At 29.0% G+C, this 22302-nt stretch overlaps 1 protein-coding gene across 2 annotated transcripts in view; it reads right to left on the bottom strand.

The window, feature by feature from the left end:
- The window catches only part of LOC142326491 (uncharacterized), a 143843-nt gene that overhangs the window by 43202 nt on the left and 78339 nt on the right, over positions 1 to 22302 (bottom strand). The window contains exon 2 of one of the 2 annotated variants that reach the window (XM_075369071.1): positions 14896 to 14983. The exons of the other annotated variant lie outside the window; for it this stretch is intronic. Coding sequence (XP_075225186.1) covers positions 14896 to 14928 — 33 coding nt within the window. The 5' untranslated portion in view covers positions 14929 to 14983. The remainder of the gene's footprint in view (positions 1 to 14895; positions 14984 to 22302) is intronic. 2 annotated transcript variants of the gene reach the window in all.

Raw genomic sequence — 22302 nt, forward strand, 5'->3', positions numbered from 1 at the left:
TCAAATTGGTCTTCTCCTAACACTTTTTCCACTCTCTCAATTCTGTACAAAATTTTAGTCAAGATTTTTGATTCATGACCAGTTAATTGTTCTGTATTCTTCACATTTATCTACTCCTGCTTTTTTTTAAGTTTATGTTAGCATAATTAAGTTAATTTTATGAAGTTGTTTTTTTACTAACTAAGCTTACTTAGATAAGCAAGAAGGTCTGAAGTAAACAGAAGTAATGAACTAATATTTATAAAGTAATTATCTCTGAGTTTAATGAATCTGGTTAAGAGTAGTGTTGTTCTTATTTCTTAAAGTTAAAAATAACAGTAGGACATTTACAGCTGAAATGGTACGTCATCATTCATTTGACTGGTTTGATGAAATTCTCTTTTTTTCTGTTCTGTCTTTTGCTAAAAATTTCTCTCTGAGTTATTCGTTTTAAGAATTCCTAATTCCGAATTCTATCGATTCACCTAATTTTCAATATCCTCTGTTGTTTTCCTTTCTGATTTTTCCTGTTTTCCACATTTCTGTTACATAAAAAGGAATATTTCATATCAGTATATTTAAGAAAACTTTTCTAATGCTTTGATCCAAATTAAAAAATTAACACCGTACACCTTGCAAATAAATCGAATAATCATTTTAATACCGATAATTATCATAAAATTATTTTGAGTAACAAAAAGTCACGATGAAATTTTACGATAAAAATAATAGAAAAACTAACATCAGAATTTAGATTAATAACTCATAAAGAAATTTTAATTTCATATTAGCAGATTTTTTTTTCTATGTAAATTTCTTCTTATTCCAATTTGCTTTATTTCGTCCGCATTTTTAATCTTACTTTTAGATAACTAAATTCTATAATTTTTTTATATTATGGTCATCTATCTTAATATTTAATTCATTATCCTTTTTTCGCATTTTCTTCGAAAATCATTTGTTTTATTACTATTTATTTTAAAAGTGAATATTTCTTCCAGCAATGAATCCACGCCTGTCAAGAGTTCTAATTCTTTTTACTTCTGCAAAAACATCTTATGATGTCATTAAACGAATCTGAAAATTTTTGTATTTTATTTTTTGAAATAACTAGTCTCGTTGTCATATTTTCCTTTGAAATGGATTATGATATTCGTTTTTTTTTGTATGTGAAATACAATCTTCAACGTTTTGGACTTCCTTTTTTATATTTAATGTGTTATTTTATAAAAAGTAGTACAATTTTTAAATTAATAGCGCGGATACGAATGTAAATTATAAATAAGATAAAAAAAATTATATATGTATCAGGAAGAGTCTTGAACGTAACAAAGTAGGAAATTTCTTTTTTAAGAAGTACTACGAATTATTCAAGGTAAAAAAATCTTGACGAGCTTTAAATTGTTAAAAATACTAAAATAAATATGTCGTACATTTAGTACGGCTCGCTTATTTTTTTGTAATCGTTAAAGCGAATAAAGTATTTTATAATTTGTTCGATCGTAATAAACTGGAAGTCATTTAAATATAGTGATAAAAGAGGACAGTAATTGACCTCGCTGGCTACTTAAGAAAGTATAGTATACACTCCATTAGAGAAGACATAAGGATCATCGAGGAAAGTTGAATATGAAGTGGTAAGTCGATTATTATTCTTCCTTTTTCTTTTTTTTATTCTTTTTACTCTTCTTCGTCGTCTCTCTTTTAAAAGTTAAAAGATACGTAAGGTGACGATTACAGACCCGGTTCTAAGTCGCGTAGGTAAATACTTATCGTTATTCGTACAATCTGGAAGCCTTCTTACTATTATTGCGGCATTTTGATATCGAAATTAGCTTGTACAAGCGTTTGTAATTTGCTTTCTTTTTTTTAACTTCAGGCGCTTTGCCAGTTTAAACTGGATTTTATTGTTGGCGTTTATTTTTGCTTACGTATGTGGGTCGGTGTATCTGTAAAATATGATATTTACTGATAATGTTAAAATTATATTTTAATATAGGCCTATCGATGTTTTAAGATTCCAATAGTTTTATTTAATTGATAACGCGAAATAAATTCCAAATTTTTTATTTCATTAAAACTTATTTTTATTTATTCGATTTCTTTATCGGAAAAAATAGCTTAATTACTTATTTGCCTTCAGAATAAAACAACTTAAGCCGACCTCATGTAAAAAAGATTACCGGTCGCGTGTTTTCGACATTATGTCACCATCAGAAGAACGATAAGAAAGTAAGCGTCTGATCGTTACCATTTAATGTTGTAATCGATTTTCGTATCGATTATTGTTCTGAAGACGGCATAACGACGAAAACACTGGACCGATTTTTTTCAAATATAAAAGAAGATTAACATTTTCTCTTTCATAAGTCTGTTCTCTTTTTCATTCTTTTTACTTATAATTTTATAATTATACAGATACCAAATGATCTCCGCCTTTCTATATAACGTGCACCCTTCTTTATTTCTTCTTAACTTTGACTTCCTGTAATATCAGTTAACGGGCAAATTTTTTTAAAATTTTTCCGCCTTCTATGTTTTTGACCTCCGGTTGGTACTCTTCTTCTCAATAAATGTTCAACCCATAATATTTTCTTTTTCCTCATTACTGTACTTTAAAACACGATTACAAAAACCGAAATTTTAAGATGTTTTTCTCCCTTTAAATTTCAGTTACTAACAATATTCTTATAACATTAACTTCCTGATCTCTGTACGTTTTATTTTTTGTAGAAATGATTATTTTATTCTTCACACGTCGAAACATCGCCCTAGAAAAATACTTATACTATAGCTGATGATGTCTTTGACGACTCCGGTTATAACTGAGTTTGTGACCAGTAAATGTCGTTTGCGGGCCAATTAACGCAGTTTATTTTATAAACGTTCCCATAGCAACGCGATAAAGTTGCCTTATTGGGTGAGTATCTATATGCTTTCTGCAGTTAATCTAGCACTTTCAGCTCGTACGTTTAGTCTTGGTTTCGTAGCGCTTTCTCGTTAGTACTAGTAAAGCATTAACGCTATAAAACGTTTATAACAAACGATTTATAAGTTATTATTGACGTTTATTTTTTACGAGTGCGTTAAAAAGTTATGACGTTCTGTATTTTGTAATTAAATAGGCCGCTGAAGATAATACCTTATGGCAAATGTTGTCTATGCTTTATTAATGTCCATATAGCTCAAACATTTTTGCTTTTAAACGACAGATAACATCGTTATTAACTTTGTTGAACGCGGCGTCATATTCCTTTCTTTTGTCATTTACTTCTTTATCATAAATCTATTTATTTATTTACATAGAAACAACAGGCTTACCCCCTCTTAATAGGTGCATGATAAATAATGGATTTTGTATCGTATGAAAAATGCTATGCTGTCGGGGATTCGAACTCGGAACCTCCGAATGAAAGACCGAGACGCTACCATTCCGACACGGATAATTTTTGTTTATTTACTAAAAAATAATGTATGAAAATACCAAATGAAAATAAAATATTCAAAAAAGAAAAGATAATCTACGAAAAAATTTATGAGGCTACTTTCCAGGGCAGCTTAAAAAAAGAAAAAGATACAGTTATATAAATATATATGTATACACGCACGAGGCTCGGCTGATAAATTTTGCACACAAAAGTCCATGCGTAGCAATGGAATGAACAGCGATATTGAAATAAAAAATGAATAAAAGTACAATAACTTAGCTAAAAAAATGCAGTATTTATTTGTCAATATAATCCCCGTTTTCACTGATACACTTTTCCCAACGTGTGACAAGTTTTGGCAAATTTGATTTTTAAATACTCAAAAGTATGTAAAAATACGAATTCGATTCAAAAATGTCAGCTTTTATAACTTTCAAAATTAAGTTCAATTATCCATTATTGTTTTATTATGAAGTTTTCTTGATACTACAATCCTAAATTTAACCCAACTTTGTCCCTTTATGATGTTTATTATTTTTTTCCAAAACCCTTTTCAGAACCAGTAGAACCTGTTATACAATAGGATCCTAAAAAATCACGTTGTTTCTCTCCTCCCTCACGTTATACTGGGAGTTGATTCTCTATCCCTATTTTTTCGGCTGGTACATTATTCAAATTGAGGGTACTACTTAGAGCTCTGATAAAAAGTATTAATACGATTTCAGTTTTTGTCAATTATTTTTTCTCTTGTCTGTAGATTTAATTTTAATTTAGAATTAATTCGTGAAATTGAAATCTATTAGTTGTCATTGATATTCCTTTATAACATATTTTTTTGTTATTACATCCAAATATATAAATTAAATTGTTTATATATTATATAAAATACGCTTTTGTCTTATATCGTTACGTCTCACGAAAAATTGAAGGTAATCAACTATTTTGATTTTTTCCCGTTTGTTCCCTCGATAAAGAAGGGTGGCCGAACCGATTTTAACGATAATCGCGTAATTAATTAATTCAGGAGTGAGTTAATCACATTTGAATAAAACCAATAGGGAGCATAACAGCCTCTTAATGAAAATTTTCTTTTTCCTTTTAATGAATTACTCGTAAGAGAATATAAAATAAATCTTATATGTTTAAAAAATCGGGCTGAAAATCTATCTCCAGTCCGTTTGAGCGTTCTACTGGACGGATCGGGCTGGTTTTTTTTCTGTTGATTTACTGATATTTTATCAAGCGTCATCGGATCATAAATTTGAGTCTCCTCTGAGAATTCCTCAAAAAATCGTCATTTGTTACTTAATCGAGGAACTTTCCGAGGTTATATTTCTAATAAGAAAATCACTTTGAAGGCCTATCGATGCTTGGTTATATTTCTGCGGGCCATTCCGAGCAGAATAAAAACAAAAATCAGTCCGACCCGGCCAGTAAAACGTCTGGACGGACTGGAAATAGGTTTTGAACACGCGTTTCACCTGTGGTAGGAAAGGAAAAAGAAAAACAAAAGGGTTAGGGGTGAGACGTATTGTAAATGAAATAGGCTTTCAACCGAAAACCTTCTTTTTTTTCAGTATATAACATTGGTTTGTAATTATAACGCTGTGGAGCAGCAAGGGGACACTAGTAAACTTTTAAATAGCTTTTATAGGAAATATTTTTCAAACTTTTTACATAATTTTAATAGGTTTCGACCGTGGAGTAAGTAATTTATATAGTTAATTATTCAAAAAGGTAGAACAGTAATTATGATACGTAATTTCATTCGGGGGATGGAAAAATGACTATGCGGTAACTTTGAATATTAATAATAATATTCTCTCTCATATTCTATATGGATATTCGTATCCTGCATTCCTGTGAACGAGAGAAATTTTTAATATTTATTTAACGTATAATATCTTTTTGGTTGTTAATATTTTTGAATTATTTAGTAGCTGCTCTTTTACATAGTACTTAAAAACTCTTTTAATAAAATCTTGTTACCTTATTAGTACTATTGAAATCACTTTTAAACGGAAGTTGTTAATATAATATAAGATTTTAAATTAATTGTTGAAATGTATAATAGATATAAATAGTTATAGTATAATAATTTTAAACATGGCCCACATTTTCATATCGTTATTATTATTATTATAATAAAAGGCCTATATTTATAGTATGTATATATATTTTTTGTCTATACAATTTTTTCGTTACACTAAAAAAAGGGTAAATACATTGTGCGTCTCGCCTAAAAATAATTTAATTTTAAATTGGATAATAAACAGTTTTGTAGTATTACGTTTTGAATAGAAATAAAATTTGCATTTAAATTGGTATCTTAAAATCTTACGGCCGTTTCATATTCGCATTACATTTATTCAGGTAATTTAAGATAACTACCCACACGTAGTCACCGTGTGTTTGATATCAAGAGACCGTATAGTACTATTAGAGTATACGGTTCGGGTATCTAACGTTGTTATAATATATTCTTCGTCGTTGTTTAATACCATTTAGTGGTAATACTGTTCGTTAAAAATGAAACGAAATAAAAATTATTTCTGTTATTCTACTTCTTAGATGTACATATATTTACTAGTATATCTGTTTTTTTATTCTTTTGCTTATGTTTTTGTTAGTATAATTATTACATAGAATATGTTGTAATTATTTTTATTAATATTATTACTATTTTTCATGTAAAACATTTTTGATTGTTAATTTAGTTATAAAAATGTTGTTTTTTTTATCAGGAGGTGTAAATCTGTTGTTTGTTATATTCCCACCATTTTAATTATGTTATTTGATTATCATTTTTATATACTAAACATTTATGCACCTATTTCACATTAACAGAGAGTGGACTACTCTGTTTATTGATTTTTGTTAATTTTTATTTCTTAATACAATATATTTCTGGTTTTATTTTATTAAAATGCTTTATTTATGATCCCATTAAAATAAAAATATTCTGTGTATGTAAAAAACAAAATTTTTAAATGTGATAAAGTTGTATTTGTAATCTATAATATCTTTAAATCATTAAATGTCTTAAAATTACTTCGCACGTTTGGAACGTTATTTTAAAAAGATCGATATATGTAGTTTTAAAAATCCTCAGTTCTATTGGTTCTGTGACTATCTTTTATGTTTCCCATAAAGACGTGATTCTGATGCCCGATTGTAAACTTGCTGACTGTTATTGAATCGATTCTCAGCGTGTACCTAAATTTTTCCGACGTGGTTGAATTCTATTGTAGGATTATTAATCGGTAAAAGACGTATTACAACAAATATATAATATTTTATAATCGATAACTGCGTTGTTTTAGTAATTAAAAAGTGGATTTATAAGAGTAGAGTCGTTAATTCCGTTAATAGGACTTTTAATAAAAAACTGTTTGGTTAAAAATTTTCTTTGTAAGCTTTAATGCAAAAACTGATTGATATCTGTTAACTATACGACCAGTGTAGTAAATGTTTTCGGATATATATATGATATCTGTTAACTATACGACCAGTGTAGTAAATGTTTTCGGATATATATTTACAGATAATCTGTATTGGTAAAATTGTTAGCATACCCTTACATGCAAGCGATTGATCACATACTTACCGTTCTAGGAAAATTTGTGACTCGTTTTTTAAAATATTTTTATCGTTTTCTGGTTACTTGCACTGAGACAGGTTCCTTGCCCCCCATGACCGTCTATTTTGTAGCTAACATTTTGTGTTTATCATTTCCATTTCTAGCTAAACGTTTCCGTTAGGGTAGTTTATCATGTTTAATATTTTCTAGTCTCTCTTCTGTGCACTTTCTACTGATCGTCCTAAAATCGGTCCTTAATCGATCCTTTTCCTCTCATAATTTAACTCGACCGGTTAAATTTTCTGTTCTGAATTCTGATTAAATATTTTTCTCGTTATCTCTCCTCGTATCTATTTAGTCTGTTAGTGCCTGTTTAGTGTCGTTAGTTCACTTTGTCTGTCCATTTAATGTTCTCTAATTTCCTCCTTCTTCACAGTATAAATGTCCGCCATCTCTTCTTCCTCCTTTTAGTATCTATATTTCACTTCTATATACTGAAGTACACGCTTCATAACACGCTTTTTTTTCGTAACACTTCATAAAACGCTTTCTCAATTCTATCTTACTATTATAATAATCATTTTTTTTTTATTTCTTTTTTCTCCTTTTTATTAAACGCTTCTTCAGGCGTTACTGTTCAAATTCATATTTTATTTTCATTTTGCAGTTTTCTGTTACACTACGCCTAAGTACCTATACTATTTTGTTTGCTTAATTCTTCGTTTTTTTTATCTTATCTTATATATAACTGATCTTTTGTTTGTCCCGTATACGTTCCTATACCGATTATATATTCATCCGATTGCTATCAAACTTTGGTGAGTTGTGCGCACGCTCACGAAGTTTCTGAATTAGTTTGGACCCGGTTCACTTTAGATTAGGTGGTGCTGGGGTCGAGATATTTCGAAAATTGTATTTATGATCCGATTTGGCTCATATTCGGAATATATATTAGTTGAAAAGAAAAAGTTTTGGAAAAACTATACCCGTTTGATGGCGTCGGTGTCGAGATATTTACGAAAAAACAAACAAGTATACAGACTTTCTTCTATATGTGTGTCCGCTATAGACTAAAAAACTACCGGACCGATTTACGTGCGGGAAAAACTGAAAAGGGGAAAGAGAAAGGGAAATAGGGGAAAAAGGGATAAAATCAAAGGTTAAATTTTGTGAAGTTCCCTAACGTTCAGTTTTTAATGTTTTATCAAATTTTCGCGTGTGTTCATTTAATCTATACACGAGTATATACTCAAATCTAGCAATAGCGAAGTATTGCTGGGTCTGTTAGTACTTAATAAGAATTTTAATTAATTTGGGACCTCTAGGTATTTTTTTATTCTTATAGTACGTGTTTGTTGTTAGCATTAAGGTAAAAAAGAAAATAACATTCGGCCTCGGTGTGCAAGTAGAGTTTTCCCAAGGAGAGGAAGTAGTACTTATTCGTTACGCTTTAATGAATTTTATTATTTTATTAAACAGATGATCGGTGGAAGAATTTTAGGTTATTATTAATTAAGACTGTTAAGTTTACGTCGATGCCATAATTTAACACATTTCACTGTAATGTATTAAAGACGGTTGTGTTTTTTCGATACGTACTTTTAATCACTAGTTTAATAGGAAACGCATCAACTCCCTGTTTTTACTTATGATTTATCACGGTGAATGTAGGTCGCAGCGATATGGTTCTAAACAGACTAAACAGTCATTTATTTATTTTTTATAGGCTTCAATAAAATAAAAGTTTGTAATTGACCTTCCTTTTTATTTTGTTTTTAGGTTCAATATTAATTTTACCCCATGAAATGATTTCGAGTGTGGGTTTATCTTTTTTTCGGTGATTTCTTTACAAGTTTTTCTAGGTGAGAGAGAATTTTTTATTTAGTTTTAATTGAAATTGATGTGGACACCACATGACTTCCTTGTACGCCTATTAAATTACATATACACATGTATTTAAAATGAAAAGTACATAACATTTTATTTCATTAATAACTTCTGATATTTTTTCTCATATATATATATATTTTTATTGTTATTATTGAATTATTGTTTATTGTAAAAATGTTTTTATAATCAGAAGTTAATATTTATTTATAAATAAATATATTTAAATTTAAAAAAAAAAAATCCCTTTCGGCACGCCGGAAGGTGGAGGTAGATTTCACCGGTGCTAAGTAGAGGATAAAAATAATTTCCTACTAAAAGTTAAGAAAAACTTCAAATTTACTCAATACGACAATGATTGCACGTGAAGAAAGTTTCGCATGTTTAGCATACAAGTCCCATCTTCTTACAGTTCCAGCAACATTTTGGTCATCCCTTGCCGTAAGGATTGATCATATCAAAAATTGTTTCAGACAAAAGTGTTAGGTAATGTTTAGAGGACTAACGACCTTTTTAAACAGATTCGATACTGTCCCTATTACGTGAGGTAAGATTTTTTTTGTCATCGAAACCCCATTTTTCTACCCCCTGGGCTAATGTATGGTGATATCAAAAAACTTTACTTATATAAGTTTTAGGCCCTTATCCAAAGAATAGTAGGAACTTTAAACGAATAGTAGTATAATATATATATATATATATATATATATACTAATATATATAATAGTAGTATAATATCAGTTCAGGTATATAGTACGGTATTAAAAGTATCTTTTTGCGAAAATTCAAGGAAATTAGTCGAAAAACATTTGTACTACTCAAGTAAAAGTGTAGAAAATATTTCCGCATTCGAAAGTTATATATTAGATGCAATATTTTTACGTCATTTCTCGATTTTATACTTTTATTAAAAGCCTCTAAGTAAAAATTATATTTTAACGTCATTAAAATTTCCCTTAGCTCCCGATCTGTCGCAGTCTTTACGAGTCATTCATACCATTCTCTTTATTTTTAATAACACGATGTAGCCAAATTTTTGATTTGTTTATCTTGCGATTTGTTTTTTTTTTTATGAAACAGCTGTTTTGTCAGTCTCTCTTTATTTTGCAATAAAAATTGTGATTCAAGTAAAGTTTAAAAAAATATCGACTTTAAAAAAATTGCATTAAAAATAATAAATTTTTTTTTCTTTAAAACATTTGGACTTTTTATGTAGACGCTAAGAGTAAATTGGTGATGCTTGTTTGATTTTTAATTAAAAAATAAGACTATTTCGTTGTTTAGTTTTTATTACGTCTGTTTTAATTGTTTTATTTCAATTTTAGGTGAATTCGATTTCTATTAATATACATACTATACTGACATCGTTTAGGTGTCAATAAAGCAACTTTTATGAATATTTGTTTAAAAAAAAAAAATAGTTTTATTCGTGTTACCTTATCTTTTGTTTTGCCTGTACAAAAACGTGTTTGTTTTTTTAAGTCGGGTATGCTGAATTAATAAACCAGTCTATATTATTTTGTTTAATTATCCCGTATTAAGCATTCTTTTACTATCGGATGAGTATTAAATAATTTAATAATAATGTACGGGTTTATGGTAGTAAAATTTAAATAAGAATTTTATCTTCATACATATTTCAATAATGACGGCACATTTTAATTTATGTTTGGAAGTAGGGTATTATTTAATATGTGTTTTAAATTCGCATTTGAAATATTCAAATCGGGGCTAATATTATTAATTCCTCAAATTAATTATATTTGTTCTGTATATTAATTCTAATCGACGAACGTAATTGTAGTTTTTATAAGGTCGATAAATAACTATTTCTAAAAGCAGAGAAAGGTTATTTTTTTAAACGGATTTGTTAAAATGAAAAACTAAACCTGTTCGTTAGAACGAACTAGTCGAATATCCAGAAAATATTCCATTATATCTTGTATAAATTATAATCAGGCTCGTGCGATAACAAGGTAAAATTTATGTTTATGTAAATAGATCTCACCGCACTTGAGGTTTAACTTTTTGATGTTTAAGGAAGTTCTATAAAACAGTCGCTGCTGTTTATTGCAGAAGTTCAAGCAGGAATTATACTAGTAAATATTTATGCGATTCAGCGTTATGAATGTCGGTCGATATAATGTATGAATATTAATCCATCTGTCATGTATCTTAGAAAGTATTAAAACTAAAGCGTTAACCTTATATTTAATAAATAAGACTTATAAACGTGTTGAGTATGTCTGTAACTTCATATTTTTCAGTACTATACAAGTTAACAAAGGCGTTCAATTTAATACTTCCTATACGTTCAATGTACGTTAATTGACATAACCAGAACGATTGTATGAGACTTGGCACGAGATATACGATTCACTCCTAAAATCGGTAGTCGACACCTTAAGTGGTTTCTAGTTGCATTTTCACTGAGACGAACATAATATTGAATATCGGCACGCCAAGCCCAAAATACCTATTATATTCAGCCCTTTAAATAACACACCTGTTCGCCACAGAGATCGGTTATGTATAGAACTACTTACTACTTACAGAGAAAGCAATTCTGATCGATGCGTCTTGTATTTTAAGTGCTTTACGTATGTCACAGTTGTAGTAAATTTTTGGATAGCCTGTGTAAAGCAGTGTCACCCTTTCCTTTTCTGTAATGAAACGTTCAATGCCTCTGTTCAGTGGGGAATTTCGTATACATTTACGTATGTGTGTATTCATTAGGATTCGTATATATATATATATATATACAGAATTAACCAATTTTTATATATATATATATATATAAAAATAAATGCATTAGGAAGTTCATGTTTTCTCAGTACACGCCGTAATCCCAGGTCGGGTCTGTTTATTTCGTCATCGAATATTGAACTCGGAGTCCCCGTAATATCAAACCAAACGAATGTTAAGCACACCGATTATCAAGTTCCTACATTGTTTCAATCATCCAGCGTGCATTTGATTATAACTCATAGAGTCTAGAAAAGAGAAGCATGATAAATTTGAATAAAACGATGAGATAGTGAGGAACAGAGATATTACACAGAGACTAACCAAATCTATTATCAGGCTTACAGCCGTGCTCTTACAACTTAGTTTATCCCTACTTCTCAGAAGACTACTGCATTATTACCCGTGCACTAATAATCAACGATTTTATGTTGCTTGAAAAATATGAAAAATAAATTTTATTGGTTATTAAAAATCCATGCGGACACGTACTTAAGTAATCAATGAAACCTTCCGAATATTGCGTAGATTGCAGAAATATCTAATTAACAGATTACTCATTATCAAACCACATTTAATCTAAATTTACCTGAAAATATTTTTTGGAATATCTTAAATTTTTTTAATAAACTTCTTTAAAACGGGCTTTTACCTTTGTTACAAAGGGATTTATGCTCTAATTCAACGAACAGTAGCGTATGATTAAACGTAGCGTTTATCAAGACGAGGGCGTTGCTGTCGATCTATTAACAGATTGCTTTCATTGCATGTATTTGATCAGATTATAACTTAATCGTTATTATGAATATAATTAACTACCAAAATTATTGAAATAAATAGTCTTTGTATGTTATTTGTAGTTGATTAATGATCCTATGCCGATTATTTATTTATTTAACTTGAATTATTAATTTTTTAAAAACATCTGTCATTTGATTAAACCTTGTTTATTCTTAGTTCTAACCTTTACGTAATAGAGTGACATCATGAGTGTGTTCTAATAGTTTGAAGAACGATTAGAAAACAGTAGCGAGTGAGTAAACGCATGCTCGATGAATGCAGAGCACTTAAGTTCCCGGAATAGAGAATGTGCCCACAAATTCATTGATGTGTGTATGTGGGAATAAGTAATTTTCAATGTAACTATGACCTTTATGAGTTTATTTTGTTTAAATATACATAGAACTAAGAAAATATAAATTATAGTATATATATGTAATTTCAATTACGGATATGCGATACTGGATTAAAGAATTAACAAAGTTTTTATTTGAACTTTTATACAACTTACTTAACAAAAGTCAGCCAAGTTTATGGAAAGTGGGCAGTTAAAGATTACACGATCCTACATTTAAAAAATGACAACATCCGAAGAAATGATGAAGGTATTTAAAAAAAGTTTTGTTGCGAAAGCTTTGTTGAGAAAAAATTTAAGAAGGTAAAAAAAATCAATGTTTCTTGAAACGGGTGCCTCATTGGTATTTTTCTTAACAGTCTAATTAGATTTAATGAAAAGTCAAAACGCACCTGTTCATTCTCAATCAATTTTTAAAATCTTCAAGATTATTTTCCCGTAACCAGATTCATGCGTAAGAGTAGTTCACCCAACCGCCGATTTGCTTGCTCTTGTATTTGTCAACTAATTCTTTAGACATGTTTGCTGCGTAAACCGGGCTTACATAAACGGAATAAATCTATCTATGTTCACTGTTAGTTCGATAAATTATTCAGTACGTGTTTCGTTTATATTAAGCGGACTGTAAGTAAAACAAATCCAGATTCGAATTAAAAATCGTCTATTAAATTGGTCATGATTTAATATAATTTGTATTATTCGTACATTGCTGGAGAATATATATATAATTTAATGTATGTACATGTCTACTGTATGATGTGTAAAAGTCTTCGAATAACAAATAGTGACGAGGTTGGACTGGACGAGACTGGTGTTTAGCCGGCTTACATAGTGTAGATGGAACCGAGTGAGTCGCTAGGAGCTGTGTGCGGTACGGAGCCAAATGAATCGTCAGGAGCTGTGTGTGTCAACATACTGCCCGCCATAATTTAACAAATCTTACGATAACATAATAAGATTGAATTCAGCAAGCTTGGCGACTAGGCCGTAACGTACAGTTGCGTGTTACGCACTAAACAATTAATGAAATAAAAACATATGTTTAATAAAATACAAACAAATTATCTTGAAAAGAAGAAAAAACTAATATTTAACACATTACATAGTTCACTGCTGCCTGAACAGTATGTTTGATGAAAGAGTAAATAAGCTTATATCTTTTTATAATGTATTATAAATCTTAATATTAAAAATAAAACGGCAGACATGTCGATAATTATGTGAAAAGAAGATTTTATAGTCATAAGGAAGATTTTATAATTTTTTTCGCTTGTAGCTAATGATTGTTATTATTTTCTGCCGCTACATTTGTTATTTTTAAATTCTCCCATAATAATTGTAAGAAAATAAAATTGTTTGGGATTTTCCAGGTAGAAGTTATTTAATTATTTGCGATTCAGGTAAATTCGTATGTTAATCGTGTACATCGACCGAGCGGTCGATGTAAGAGAAAATCGTTAAAAGTTATTCGATTAGTTTTTTCCTATTATTTGTTTTTCCCTTATATATGTTATTAAATGCCGATTTGTTGTACCTGTATCGTACTAACCTACTTTTTTTTATTTTGTAAAACGATAGACGGCCTTGTATGTTCGCGTGAGGACTGCCTCAACAATGGTGCGGGTGGGAATAATACGTGCGTTGTATTTGTTGTTCCGTCGCTCCAGTTGCTCTGTTGTAATGTCACGGTTGGTTGATTTTGACAGAGAAATTATTCAAATAATACCATCAACCTCTTCTTTTTTATATCTATTTTAGCATGTTAACGTCTTGTCAACATTAAACTCTTTTCTTTTTACGATTAAACAGGATCGTTTTTTGTACTAAATTTACAAAAACAGATAATTTGAATTAAGTGTTTTATTATTATATATTTTTTTTTTTGTAATTCAAATAATTTTTTTTTTGAAATATTTATTTATGTATAATCGTGGTTAAAGACTCAATTTTAATTGTACAATTTAAATATTTAAATATTGTGATATTGTGTATAATATTGTGTATAATTTAAATATTGTGAATCGCGTTATCAACCGAGATTATTTATCTTTTTTTTTATTTATTTCTTCAAAGTCTTTAATCTTTATCTAAATATTTCTTTTAAAAATAATGATTTATGTAATGTGTTAATTACGGCTTACATTTGAATTGTTGAAGCTGAAAGCGGTTGCCATGTTGTTTCCTTTTGTTGTAAGTTGCTGCTTCTTGTTTATGTTGTTCAGCGTTTAACTTAAACAAAAAGAAAATCAAATTTACTTGTCATCCTATATTTCTCCATTATTTTTAAATATATGTAATTAATTGAATAATATTAATTTATTTCATTAAGAGGAGAGGTGTAATATTATTTATGATGTTTATTTCAATTTAAATAAAATGTGGGCCGACGGATAAAAAATTGAAATTTTATGTATTTACACCGTTAATTTCAAATATGTCACCATTGGGATCTCGCAAGATGCAGAAGTTATTACTAACTTTATTTAGGAAACGTATCCTGGATTTTGAGCGCATTAAAAATACCCTATTGGCATGTTTTCAAACATGCATCTCCTCCATTTTTCTGTGTAGCAGTCGACTTCATTTTTTTTTGTAATGGAAACCATAAATTTTAATAGCGTTTTCGGATAAAATACATAGTTATAAGCATTTTTTTTTGGACGCTTTACCCTGACCACAATTGTTCAGGAGATATTTCTCATCTCCAATTATACTTTACAAGCTGAACTTAATTCTGTAGTGCTGCAATTTTACTCTCCTCATTATTAAAATTGAATGGTATTTTTGTTATATTTCATTATTTTAAATAATTTTTTTTTAAAAAGGACATTTTTTTCGTCTTAAGAATTTTACACTTCAAATCTCAATTCAAATTTTGCTTTATTCTTGTTATTCTAATAAATAAATGTAAAAACACACAAAATAGTTATTTTTAATTTCAGTCTATGGAAATAAATGATTAATTTAATAAAATTGCCAAATTATTTTTCATTAATTGAAATAAAACATAGCTATTTCATCAATGTTTTGTCGTGAAATATTACGAAAGTACAACTCATTGAAATACAATAATATAATGAAATATTATTATTATCATTATCAATCTGCCGGGCTAGTCTAGTGGATAAACTCGTCATCGCAGAATCAGCTGAATTTCGAAGTCGAGCGTTCTAAGGTTTTAGCCCTTATAAAGAAAGTTGCTTTTATATAGATCTGAATGCTAGACTGTGGATACCGGTGTTCTTTGGTGGTTGGGTTTCAATTAACCACACGTCTCAGGAGTGGTCTATCTGATTCTCTTCCAGACTACATATTTAACGGTACATTTACATGTACGTTGCACTACATCACGTCTGGCAACCCTCTCTTTTTTCTGTTTAGCCTCCGGAACCACCGTAAGGTGTTACACTTTAGAGGATGTATGTATGTAAATAAAGAGTAGTCTTTTGTACAGTCTCAGGTCGACCGTACCTGAGATGTGTGGTTAATTGAAACCCGACCACCAAAGAACACCGGTATCCACGATATAGTATTCAAATCTGTATAAAAGTTGTTACTTTTAAAGGCTGTTGCCTTTACTAGGATTTCAACCATAGAACTCTGACTTCGAAATCAGCTGTAAAAAAAATTTGCTATATGACGAGTTAATCAGTAGACCAGCCCGGCGGGCTAGGCCTGGCAAGCCAGTAGAAGTAATCGCATTTGCCTATACACACACTCAGACCCAGCAGTAGCTGGAAAACTGGTTGGACAAAAATAAATATTATTAATATTATAAAATAACATTACAACAATATGGAATAAAATTACGACATTGTGGATTTAGGCTCATCTTATAGAGTAGATATACCGGTAGGTATATGTACCCTAACCGACCGGGTTGGTCTAGTGGTGAACCCGTCTTCCCAAATCAGCTGATTTGAAAGTCGAGAGTTCCAGCGTTCAAGTCCTAGTAACGACATTTACTTTTATACGGATTTGAATACTAGATCGTGGATACCGGTGTTCTTTGGTGGGTGGGTATAAATTAACTACACATCTCAGAAATGGTCGAACTGAAACTGTACGTGACTACACTTCATTTACACTCATACATATCATCCTCTGAAGTAATACCTGGACGATAATTCCGGTGGGCTAAACAGGAAAAAGAAAAAAAATAAAGAAGGTATATCTACCCTCTCGAGTTACGATAGGTAGCATTGGAAATTGTTATCGAATTTATTAATTGAAAATTACATGGTTGTAGCTAGTGAACGGTTCCGTTTAGTAAAAAATGTCGAAAATATAAATATATGAGATTTATGTGTTGTATCTGAAAATTTTATAAAAACTAAGGTTTCCATTTTTATTAAAAAATATAGTAGTCGTCCACATATTGGAAAAATGGAGATTTTAAACGCGCCAAAACGGTATTTCCAATTCACTCAAAAATCGAGGAAGTTTTTCTATTTAGAATTCTTTGTAGCTTTTTTCTGTATGAGATACCAATTACAGCACACTTAAATTGAACACTGTTTATTCTATTATAATTTACATACATGGATTATTCAAATTTAAGGACTAAATTACTAAAAGTTTTGTAATTTGCTGTATGAACGTATTTTATGAACATAAAAAAAAAGGTTTTGTTATCAGAATTATAAATTCTATTTATTATTAATAAATTTATTTGGTTTGTTAAGAAAATAAAATAAAATGAAATCTTCTAGAAACTGTTTTCTTTTTTAATACGTGATAAAACATTCTTGTTTTGTTTACTTTTTCCCGATAATAGTTGATATATAGTTTTTAGTTTATTTTTTATATTTTAAAGTACTGCTACATAATTTCATTCTAATCGTTTTGTAGCTCCTAGATTTATCATGAGTCAAGCATCGCCGATCAATCGTTTAAATCACGTAGAAATATTTCAGGTTGCAGTTTGTTGAACTATTCTGAGACCTTAACGGTTTACTTTTGAGTAAAGAGCAATTAATAAGCTAAAAATGTAGGTGGAGATCGAAGTCAAGAGAAGGAATAAAAGATGTGTGCATCGTAATTGCGGCTGTCAATCATTCCAGTCGTTATAGTAATTAATCGTATGCATAAATATTCGTTAGGGTATTTGTCTCCTTCAAATTTAGTGAAACTGAACACCGAAACGTATTATAAGGCTCTAATTTTAAGCGATATGAGCAAGGAATCTACCGTGAAAGATTGACGATGTTAATTCATTATACTGTAAGCTGATATTCAGCTTATATTCTTACGGTAATGTGCTTAACATATAACGATATATTTTTAACGTATGTCCTATACTACTTTTTTAGCGAAAATATTGTCGGAGTTCACCGAATGTTATGTTGAAATTATTTATATGCAGTATATATATAAATCGTGAATGTGTACGTAGATATATGTGCATATAAATTAAATTAATCTGCTGTTCAAAATAAATTTCCTTTTTAATGCTTAAAATAATGTATAACAAGACGTCAGTTACTCCTGCTAGTTAATATCACTTTTAAAACAGAGATAGAAATTTAATATGACAAAATTTTAATATGTTTACTTTTATCTAGAACACTTTTACCTTCCGTACACATTTTTATTAACTAAGGTAAATTTTATTAAAATTATTTAAACTAATTATGTAGTATTAGGTTATATATTTTTTTAAATATTAAATTTCTTTAAAAAACGATCCGTACCGATTTTGATAAAATTTTATTGTTTATAATTCAGTGCAGTTTGTCTACTCGCTCGTAACCTCTGTCTGTCTATTTGTATTTAAAGGACATCCGATTTTTTTTCTACAATACATTATACTTTGGCAATATAATATATTCCGTACTCTTTGATCTCTTATGACTAGAAAAGTTAATCCCTTAACATATATCACGAAAATATAAGTATGAAAAATTTATTCATAAGGGTTTTTGATAAGTTCGTCTAAAGTCAACAGGTGGAAATCGTGGTTGAAGTCATTTTTAGTTTCCCGCATTTCCGCTAAGAAACATAAACAACGTTTTAGTCAGAATCATTCATAATTATGTTCTTAACAGTCGTTTGAGTCGATCGATCAAAAGCGTAAACGAATAAATATTTATGAGCACCATTTGGGGCTGTTCCAACATAATGTAGAAGAATTTTTGCATCTTTTCATAGCAGTCGATAAAAGTTAATACATTTCAACCGACCTGAAACCAAGGAACAGTCAAAATATTGGAGGGAGATTATAGTTCCAAAGAAGGTAAAAAAAAAGTTCCATCAAAAAGAAAGATGGCGGCTAATGTTTTCGGCAATGATCCATGACATAATCTTCATTGACTTTGTGGAAAAGAGTAAAATGATATCCCGGCAATATTATGCATCTTTGCTGGGTCATCTCCAGAAATGAAAAAACCATCGCTTTTGATGAAAAAAGTTTTTTTTTGCCAATACAATACATTGTGCGGTTTTTACAACGAAATTGTTTTAGTTTTGCTAAAATATTTTTCCCCATTCCTCTGCTCCACAGATTTAGCACCTTTTATTTCCAGATATAAAATAACGCGATAGAAAGAGATTTACGCGAAATTATGAAGCTGTTTTCAAAACATTGTGTATTTCGATGTAGTTAAAAATATATTGTTATATGTTAATCGTATTTAATCGTCCTAAAAGGATACAAAAATCTTGAGCATTATTTAACTATGTGAGTAAACTTAGGGGGAGATTACGTTGAGAAATCTAAAAGATTTTTACCGTAAAATTTGCGGTTTTTATTTTAATTCTGAGATTAATTACTTTTAGTATTTGCTGAAAATGTTATAATTAATATCACATGTATTTTTAATAGTAATTATTAATATTATTTTTACGAGTATAACTGAGAGATAATATTTACGGCCACCAATGTTTTTTATATTTCATTGTTGAAATAATGTTCATTTCTTTTAAGTACCATACATAAGTACGCTTTTATTTGGTATTAGGTTAAATTTTTTTTTTTAATATAAAATTTATGATTCCATTTTCAAAGATATTTTGGGACGGTTAGTTATTAATAATGAGCTCGTTCTTTAACTACTTCCCTTCAAATTTTGTAGGTTCTATATGTACTAGTAATTATATTAATCTACAAAAAATGAACCGATGAAAAAGTCAGTACATGGGAAGCGTAACGAAAAGTAAGTCATTGATTTAATGTTCGAGAAAAATGAAAATTTTTTTTTATTTAGGAAAAAATTGTCTTTCTTTAAAAGTATACTTTAATCATGTTGAAAAATTAAACCAAGGCAAGAAAAAAAAATTTCATTCGCGAATATTTCATGTCGTAAAAACCGAAATACAAACGGTTACTTTTTTGTGTAATTTAACCCTTCCCGGATTTTGACATAATATTACTTTCTCGTGAATGTTGTCTAAAACCGCCACCGATGTAATATTACGTTTTGAGTTTTAATCAGCTTTATTTTGTTTTTTTATCGATATATTAGAACCGATTATACATATTTAGCACCTTCGTTACTCACTGATGGAGTAAAAATATTATATTAGTTCGATTATCAATATTATCGGCCTTTAAGTTATTTCTGTGTTATCATTATTCGCAAATTAAAAAAGGGAAGTTATAAGTATGCGTGCATAGTGACCGTTATTGCTTATAAAGTTAGTTTGTGTTTGTAACTTTTATGAAATGTAAAAATATCTTTACCGTACAATTAACGAAGAAAAAATGGATAATATCCGTGGTAAAAAAAAAAAATATATATTAGAAGCTGGTTTTTTAAAAAGATTTTATATTCATTTAGATTATACGTATTAATTGCAATAATTTAAAAAAATTAAAATGTGAAGAAAAATGTTTCGAGAACGGGTTAAGGGTGGCCGTACTCTTTAAATATTATTTTATTACTAAAGAATAAGAAATTATTTTCAAGATGTAAAGACAACCTGAAAAAAGTATTAAAAACTGTTTCTTTTAAATGGAAAAAACCCTGCAAACAAGGGGGTTGGCAGAAAATCTCGTTCGTGTTAGCAGATTTGACTAAAAAAAAAAAGATTTAACGTTTATTAAAAAATGCCGTCCAGTTCTTTGAACCTAAAAATTGTATATTCTGATAGAACACATACACAGATATATATATATATACGTATACATATAAGAAAATAAGTCACGATAAAAGGTAGTAATCCAATAATAAAGTTACGAAGAAGTGAAATTTCCTTATTCAAAAGGACAAAGTGTTATACCAGTTCATGTAAAAGTTAAAACGAACTTCTTTCTTCCCATGCTATTTAACATTGTAGTAATCAAATTTAAATAATGTTGATTACCAAATTAATATGAATTATAAAATAAAATAAATATTTAAAATAGCTATTAAAAAATATATATATATTATGACTAGATTGATGATATTTAATGATATATATATATATTGGACGGAGAGATTTTATATTGATTGGTATGGAATTTTTATTAGAGTTCTCAATTTAAAAAAAAAATGGCGCATTAACGTTCAATATTAGTTAAATCCACGAACCAGTACAGTACTCAACATACATATGTTACGGTACATTATTAGATTTACACATGGATTCTCAATAGATTATTCAAGAAAGGTTTTTATTAAAGGGTTTCTTTTTTAATTCACCTCTTTAAAGAAATTTCTGTTTTTATAATGTCAAAATTATTAGGCATGAATCTAGCCTTTAGATCGTTTAAAGTTATTAAATCATTCGGACAATATAGTTTATTATTTAGAAGAAATTATATTAATAATAACTACTTTTACTTAAGAGAATATTGAAAATAATTTCAGTAAAAAGATTTACTCTATCAAGCGATTTGAATAACATAGTACTTTAAAAATACATATACGTGTATTAAAATTAATTTTTAGAAATAATATTTTGTTCAAACAAAAAGTAATAAATAATAGTAAAAATATATATGTATAAATGAAATAGACGTAGTTTATTGGTGAAATACAGCCTGAAGATGTAATAAGATAAAATAAAGAATAAGAAGATGAAATAAGAAAAAAAAATAAGAAGAGAAAGGAGAAAGCTGAAAACGAGGATGCAGGCACCAGCAATATTCGCCTTCAATAGCGACATATATGTTGCTTTGTATTTGCTTTTACTTTTATTCAAGCTACCTTTGACCCTAACATCTGATATTTGACCTAACACTGGAATAAAGAAGATTCTAAGCGTATGCAGTACTACGTAACAACACAGGTTAAAAAAAACTTCTTTTAATGTATATTCAAGCGTTTTTACCAAGGATTTGGATGGAAAGTGATGGTTTTAAATAAGAACGTAAAATAATAAACAGCGGAATGCAATAATTCAAACAACGTATTATTACCGTAAGTATTATAATAGAATTAAAAATATGCTGTTCGGTTAGATTAGGCTGTTTTTTTTTTATTTCGTACTAAATTATGTAAAATTAGAAGGATAAACTACAAAATAAAATTATTTTATGAAAAATAAAGTTAGATTATTGATAAATTATTTCTATTTGATTAATATCACAGAACGTATAATAAAAAAAAAAAGATGTTTTGTTA

This window comes from Lycorma delicatula, chromosome 6 (assembly GCF_047948215.1).
Source record: "Lycorma delicatula isolate Av1 chromosome 6, ASM4794821v1, whole genome shotgun sequence".
Classification (NCBI taxonomy): domain Eukaryota; kingdom Metazoa; phylum Arthropoda; class Insecta; order Hemiptera; family Fulgoridae; genus Lycorma; species Lycorma delicatula.